The sequence below is a fragment of the Portunus trituberculatus genome, chromosome 28 (genome assembly GCF_017591435.1).
Source record: "Portunus trituberculatus isolate SZX2019 chromosome 28, ASM1759143v1, whole genome shotgun sequence".
Lineage (NCBI taxonomy): Eukaryota > Metazoa > Arthropoda > Malacostraca > Decapoda > Portunidae > Portunus > Portunus trituberculatus.
Window position 1 is genome coordinate 4,669,770 of NC_059282.1, and position 7,500 is coordinate 4,677,269.

Below are 7,500 nucleotides of genomic sequence, written 5' to 3' on the forward strand. Positions count from 1 at the left end.
TTTGTGGGGAAAGTTTCATGGGGTTGTGTTGTTGTGGCTCTGGTGGGTTGGCGTGGTTTAACAGTGGGATGATGACTCTAGAAGCAATGACATGTGAAATAGAAATGCTATCTTAATTTTTTTTTTTTTTTTTTTATCATGGGGTGTTTTAGGGCACAGGTTAAGATAAGTTTGTGGCGAGTAAAGAGAATTATGCATGTTCTCTAATACCATATGTAGTTGTAAGGCCCTACCAGGTGATTTATGCCACTTAAATATTACATTATTTTACCTAACTGTACCATACCCTACTCCACCCTACCATATCCTATGCTGCAATACCTTACCCTGCTTAACCTAACTGCCATGGACAGCCTCCTAATGTGTGTGTGTGTGTATTTTAAGACACTAGCTTATGGGAGAGAGAGAGAGAGAGAAAAGAAAACAATGAAGTGCCAATCTGTAATGAAAAAACAAAACTAAAGGAATAACCAAAATTTAAGGCTAAGAGGTTAACGCAATACCATGAACATAAAACTTTCATAGTGATTTTGAACTGAGCAGTGCTTGCCATTCCAGTGAGCAGGGATGACCTCAATCTCTGAGTCTCTTCCCCAAAGCCACTTGACACCCTGCACAAGAACACGAGGTGAAGGGAGCCTGCCACCTAACCTGTCTGATGCACATGGCTGGCCAAGTGTGTCACCCTAGTAGAGGCCGAGGGGAGCCATAGCCCCTTGAGATTTCCTGTAGGGCCTCACTGTGCCTAGTGTATCTCTTGGTTCAGTGTTGGAATGTGTTTTTGAATGAGGAGGGAGAACATTGACAAGCAATCTATCTATATTGTATACCAGGGTGGCCCAGATAAGGCACTGCACACAAACACCATCATCGTTCACCCTCTTAGCCCCATTGGCCAGTGGTGGAAAGGAAGAATCTTGTGGACTGCCATAGGAGAGAAACATGAGCAAAAAATCAGGTGTGAGGAGAGTTCAAGGTTTTACAGTGAGAATATTTTTTTGGAAAATGAAGGAAGAGATGAAGTGAAAAGCAGAATGTAGATGAAGAACAGACTGTGTGAAGGGTGAAGCAAAGACTGCCTTCCAAACCACACCAGGAATCAGAACTGCTCTCTGTCTAGTTATTGTGTTTTGAACTGTCTCCTTTGAATGAGTAGAGAGGTGGTGTTTGTGACGGAAGGTATTTTGCTTCAATAAACAGTAAAACATTCTGAGAAGATAGAGTGTGAAAAGGGGCACTTCACTATTTTCTATACCATCTCCCAGTGTGCACAAGAACACAATGCTAGATGTTGTCCTTATAACTGTTTTGTACTTTTACACCATTAAGAGGAACAACAAGGATTATGAGGTCAGTATATGCTGGGCTATGACTGTCCATTGGGTCAGGTGTGGTGTTGGTGTGTGTTGCACTGGGCATGAGACCATGATGTGTCCTTTTTTTTAATTCACATGCAAGAAATAGAATGTCAAAAGTGGAGAAGATACACATTTGGTTATATGTACAAGCAACATATGTATAATCTTATCTGTTACTGATCCTCCTTGAGGTGTTCTTTAATCTCACCTGTAAAAAGAGGAAAATAGTGTTATAGATGTGTGTAGTACTGCAGTGGTCATGTGGGATCTTATGCTTGACTTTTATCACGGAGTTCTGTGGCTCCTCTGTCCTTGCCATGAGGAGAAAATGATGAAATGGAATGTAGAATATTTTAGTATAAAATGAAGCTCTAAAAGATTATGTTAGCAGGATTACCATGACTGAAATTAAATGTCTTGAATAAAGCAATGATTAAGGTAAGCAGATGGTTTTATTCTTTTTAAATGTCTTGATTTTTTTTCTAACTCTGCTATTGACAGATGGACTGGGTTGTGTTCTGTGTGGCTCTACTCCATCTGGTGGTTGCTCCCTTCACTAAGGTCGAGGAGAGCTTTAACCTTCAGGCCTGCCATGACCTGCTGTTCAAGGGTGTCCATCTAGAGGAAGTAAGTCCTGCAGGACAATATTCAAGCTGACAGGTCTTTAAACACAAGAGTGCTTCATTGCTGCCATGCAATTACTCACTCCATTCATCATGACCTATTTATTAACATACTAGGTCAGCAATCTCACACACACTCCCACACCATTCACACTCATGATAGTAATGAAATGTTTCCTGCTGCAGTATGACCACCTGGAATTTCCTGGAGTGGTGCCCCGGACCTTTGTGGGGCCCATTGTTGTGTCAACACTGGCCTACCCTGTGGTTGCTCTCTCTAGGCTGCTCGGATTCTCAAAATTCTTTGCCCAGTATGTTGGTAAGTCATTCATAAGTATATCAGAACATATTGGAAGTTGTTAAGTCATTCAGGTCTACTGGTTCCAGTTCTTGTTAATATTCCTTGGATAGTTTTGTTTTATAGTATGCTTAAGGTTTTTGTTTATTGTTGTATGCCATTAGAAATGATACATAAGCTTCCTACATCAGCCTCTACTTTGTGTGTGCAGTGAGAGCAGTGCTGGGGCTGCTGGTGGTTCTGGCCTGGAGAAGGTTCCGCAAGCAGCTGGAGAAGCTCTTTGGCCCGTCTGTCACCATCTGGTTCACTCTCATCACTGCCTCACAGTTCCACTTCATGTACTACCTGAGTCGCCCATTGCCAAACACATTTGCTCTCGTGTCTGGTGAGTCAAAACTCTTGAGAACTGCCCTGTTGTGTAGCTGAAAAGTGCAGTCAAGTAACCAAAATAATACTAGCCAAACTTTTTCCTCCTTCACTTCCTAAGATTTGCTGCTTCATTTGTAAAAATTCAATTAAGAAAAAATATATGAATGATAAAATGTCTCGGTATTACCATTATAATCCATTGTTTTGTTGTTTTACATTACATTTCCTACAGCACTCCTTGCCTTTTCCTACTGGCTGGAGCAAAAACATGCACACCTGATATGGACATCTGCTGTTGCCGTGTTGATATTCCGATCCGAACTCTGTCTTCTCCTGGGGACAATGGTGCTGGCAGACTTGTCAACACAGAGACTGCAGCTCCTGCCGTGAGTCACTGCCTTATTTCCAAGTGAGAGAACTAATCAGGAAAATGCATAACAGTCAGATTGAATTAAACAATTGTGGGAGGATCAAAAGGGATAAGACACGTAAGATTTTGGTCTTTAATTTTATGAAGCAAACTAACACTGATGCAAGTTGGACACTTATGAAGGGATGTGGGATATTGTACAGACTAAACTCAAATGTTCTCTCACAGATTAATACATTGGTGTGAGTAAGGCACTTATTAAAGGATGTCAGGTATTGTACAAACTAAATCCATGTCCTCTGTCACAGGTTCATGAAGAATGCAATCCCTGCTGGACTTTGTTGTCTAGGCACTACCATCGCTGTGGACTCTCTCTTCTGGGGCCGTTTGCTGTGGCCAGAGGGGGAAGTGTTCTGGTTCAACACATACAAGAACCAGAGTGGGAACTGGGGTGTATCCTTTTGGGCAATGACAACAACAGATTTGTAGGATGTAGATAAAAGCTTCCTCATGATTCTGATTCACAAACACAAAAGAATATTCAATGGCAGGATAGTGAAAAGTAACCAAATCTTGAAGTAGTGAAGGTGCAGCACTCAAATGTTCTAGAATGTGATCCTGTGCTTTCATCAGGTTTACTTATAGTTCCTTAGCAACAGCCAGAGCTCCCCCATCTTGTGGTACTGGTACTCAGCACTGCCCCGGGCCATGGCCTCCAGCCTCTTCCTTGTGCCCTTTGGTGTTGCCCTGGACAAACGCCTGCAGATCCTCATCACGCCCTGTATCATATTTGTCTGCCTGTACTCCCTCCTGCCACACAAGGAACTTCGGTTCATCATGTACATCTTCCCAATTTTGAATGCTGCTGCTGCCAAGGCCTGCCATTTCTTGTAAGGATTACTTCCATTGCATCTGTTCTATCTTCTTCCATATATAAGGATTTGTTTGGTAAGAAATTTAGGTTCAGTGAAATTACCGTTAGAATTGTACCAAGTGCTGTCCTCATTCAAGCTGGATGGGGCGAGAAAAGTCTGGGAGCCGGCAGCTGGTGGCGATCGGGTGTGTGATACACCTGGTGGTGAACTCGGCCTTCACCACACTGCTGCTCACCATCTCGGCCAACAACTACCCCGGCGGCACGGCCATGATGAGGCTGCACAAGATAGTGCCGTCAGACACTAATGTGTACATCCACATTGACAACTTTGCTGCCCAGACTGGTGTGTCCCGCTTCACACAGCTCAACGACCACTGGAGGTAAGCTGTCTGCTCAGCCCAACACTCTCTGCTCTCAGTTCAGTCAGTATGCAGGCTCCTGTCTTGCCCTTTATTCCAGATACAACAAAACGGAGCAGCTCAAGGCGGGCAGTAGGGACATGAGGTCCTTCTCACACCTACTGGTGGAGGCAAAGTCCAAGTACTCATACAATCTTAAGCACTACACATCCTCCCATGAAGTTATGTCCTCAGTGGAGGCCTTCTCTCATCTCAGCTTCAATTACCAGCAGTTTCCACCAGTGAAGGTATCTCATTATAGTAATTCATTGTTTTTAATCTGGTAGTGAAGCACTGTTGATACTCATGTCACATCAGAAACATTGTTCAGTACTCTGATGATAACATTTACAGGTAAGAGTCAAGCCAGCACTCTTCATCTTGAAAAACCTTGAGAATGAAAATGTGGACTGGTCATGGATGCACACCAGTCCAGAAGACCTTGAGGAACCTGAGGAGGAAATGTTATCAGAGATGGCTTCAGCACAGCCTTCTGTGGAGGAAGAACCCATACCAGACGAGCTGCTTCAGGCTGTGGAACCAGAAGAGCAGGAGCAGTATCTCTTTACCAAAGCAACAGAACGAGAGATACAGGAAAGTGAGACACCTTACATGGATGGCAGTGAGGACGGAGAGGATGAAATAGAACCAACTGTGACTGAGACACTGAGAGAAGCCGAAACTGAGGATGAATCAGATGACAAAGAATATGATATCCCTACAGAACCAAAGCTTCCCGAGACTGGCTGCTTCAGGCCTGAGGGAGGAGGTGAGCCAAGCATTCCAGGAGCTGAGGAAGACAATCCTGAGGTGCCAGCAGAGTCTCAGATGTTCCAAAGTATTCAGAGTATTGAAGAAGGTAGTCTGACTGGAGATTGTTTACAGTGCACTGCCAGTGATGCCAGTGTTCCTGATAACCTGGCATCCCACAGCAGTGCTATTAGTAATGATTCTGATGTTAGGCAGCTTGATGATAAGGATGTCACTGCTGAGGGTCAAAGTAACTTAAAAATGGAAGGCAGTGAAAAGATTAATGATTCAGATACTAGACAGTTGGATGATAAAGATGTTAATGCTGAGAGACAAAGTAACTTAGAGATAGGAGGCAGTGAAAGTAGTACTGATTCTGCTGTAGGGATAGGAGGCAGCGAAAGTAGTACTGATTCTGCTGTAGGGATAGGAGGCAGTGTAAGTAGTACTGATTCAGCTGTAGGAATAGGAGGCAGTGAAAGTAGTACTGATTCTGCTGTAGGAATAAGAGGCAGTGAAAGTAGTACTGATTCAGCTGTAGGGATAGGAGGCAGTGAAAGTAGTACTGATTCAGCTACAGGGATAGGAGGCAGCGTAAGTAGTACTGATTCAGCTGTAGGGATAGGAGGCAGTGAAAGTAGTACTGATTCAGCTGTAGGGATAGGAGGCAGTGAAAGTAGTACTGATTCAGCTGTAGGGATAGGAGGCAGTGAAAGTAGTACTGATTCAGCTGTAGGGATAGGAGGCAGTGTAAGTAGTACTGATTCTGCTGTAGAAAGCAAGTCATTAGGTAATGATAGACTGGCAAACCAAAGTGATCTAGTCAGTGATAGTAGTACTCATGAGTCAAATGATGTTTCTCCTCTGAAAGAGAAGATTAGTGGTAAGGCTGAACCAGCCAGTGTTTATGATGGCAACATTTCAGCTGATCAATGCCTGGATAGTATCCAGATTGGTGTGGATGTCCAAAGTAACTCGTGTAATAAAATTCATGATGACACAGCCAGCCAGAGGAGCAAGGTAAGTGAAGTTATGAATAATGACTCTAGTGATGATAATGATAATGACATTGACGAATATTATAATGAGGAGGAGGAGGAGGGTTATGAAAGTGCAGTTCCGACAAGTAACTTAGATACTAAATTATATGATAGGACCATTAAAGATAATGATATAATTTATGATGGTAGACATATTGATATATCTCTGGAGGAAGGAATCTCTGATGTATATACTGGTGACAGTTATGTTGAAGAAGTGGTTTATGATGATACTGAAAGCATTCCAGATGACAAAATGGTGAAGAGCAAGGAATTTGGCGGTGTAGGACATGCCACAAAACGTGTTATTATTGGGGATGAAAATACATATATTGGAATTCCAAATGTTGATGCAAATGGAGACATCAGTGACAAACAAGTGATGAGTGAGGAAGACAGTGTTTATCGTCAACCAGAGCAAGGACATATTGATGCAAAGGATAACAATAACAAATACACACAAATTTATCAAGACTTCTATGAAAATGATGAGGATATGAATGCTCCATTGCAAGATGAATATTTAGCCAGTAAGGAGGTTGACATTTCCAATTTTGAGAGTCAAAACTTAGCTAGCAATCTAATTATTGACGAAAATTCTATGGATCAAATGGAGGATGAAGAAATTGATGAAAATGCTGTTTATGTTGACAAAGAGTATTTTGTTGAATATATTGAAGATGAGAGTATAAACACTGATGATATTTTGAGTAATGTAGCAGAGGACGGAGTGAGTGATGAGGACTTTGCTGGTGAATTTCATGAATATATTTATGATCCAAGAATTGTTATTGATGACACAGATGACGATGACACTCAAGACTCTGATTATGAAATTGAAGACGTCGATGAAGATATCCCTCCTGTAAATAATGAGTTTGTTATTGATGATACAGATGATGAGGATGTGATTAAAGGCACAGATGATGAAAGTTTGATTGATGATGAAAATGTTGTTGAAGACACTGACAATGAGATGAATATTGAAGAAAGTGATGATGATATTGTGACTTATACACCTGATAATAAACATATGACAGGAGACAACACTGATGACAAGTTTGACAGTGTAGAGAATAAGGATACAGTTGAGAAAATGAATGATAGTACAAATGTTAATGTAATTTATGAAACTGACGATGATGACGATAATGTTGTTGATGTCTTTGAAACTGATAAAGAGAGTACTGTCAGTAAGGCAGATGGTGATAATGATTCCATAGAGATTAAGAGTAAGAATGCTGATGATAAAGATAATGATATAGTTGATAAAAATAAACCATTGTTAGATTTAGAGATGAAGAGCACAAAGGAACCTGAAGAAGAAGATGGAGATGGTATTTTTCAAGTCACTGATGTCACTCCACCAGAAGGCAAGGATGGGAACATAGGAGTTATTGAAGATAATGGCACTGAA

At 41.7% G+C, this 7,500-nt stretch overlaps 1 protein-coding gene across 15 annotated transcripts in view; it reads left to right on the forward strand.

Annotated features, from left to right (window-relative positions):
- LOC123510247 (dol-P-Man:Man(7)GlcNAc(2)-PP-Dol alpha-1,6-mannosyltransferase-like) overlaps window positions 1-7,500 on the forward strand; it is a 16,095-nt gene that overhangs the window by 701 nt on the left and 7,894 nt on the right. For 3 of the 15 annotated variants that reach the window (XR_006676440.1, XR_006676439.1, XM_045265215.1), the window contains exons 1-11: window positions 666-1,350; window positions 1,860-1,985; window positions 2,168-2,300; window positions 2,491-2,664; window positions 2,881-3,034; window positions 3,327-3,471; window positions 3,682-3,908; window positions 4,030-4,275; window positions 4,355-4,541; window positions 4,648-5,152; window positions 5,969-6,063. Coding sequence is in view for 11 of the 15 variants with exons in the window: in XM_045265215.1 (XP_045121150.1) it covers window positions 1,282-1,350; window positions 1,860-1,985; window positions 2,168-2,300; window positions 2,491-2,664; window positions 2,881-3,034; window positions 3,327-3,471; window positions 3,682-3,908; window positions 4,030-4,275; window positions 4,355-4,541; window positions 4,648-5,152; window positions 5,969-6,063 (2,061 nt within the window). In the remaining 4 variants the exon portion in view is untranslated. Of the gene's footprint in view, window positions 1-661; window positions 1,351-1,859; window positions 1,986-2,167; window positions 2,301-2,490; window positions 2,665-2,880; window positions 3,035-3,326; window positions 3,472-3,681; window positions 3,909-4,029; window positions 4,276-4,354; window positions 4,542-4,647; window positions 5,153-5,968; window positions 6,064-7,500 lie in introns of those variants that run through there. The other 12 variants (XM_045265211.1, XM_045265212.1, XM_045265210.1 and 9 more) reach the window with 10 other exon arrangements.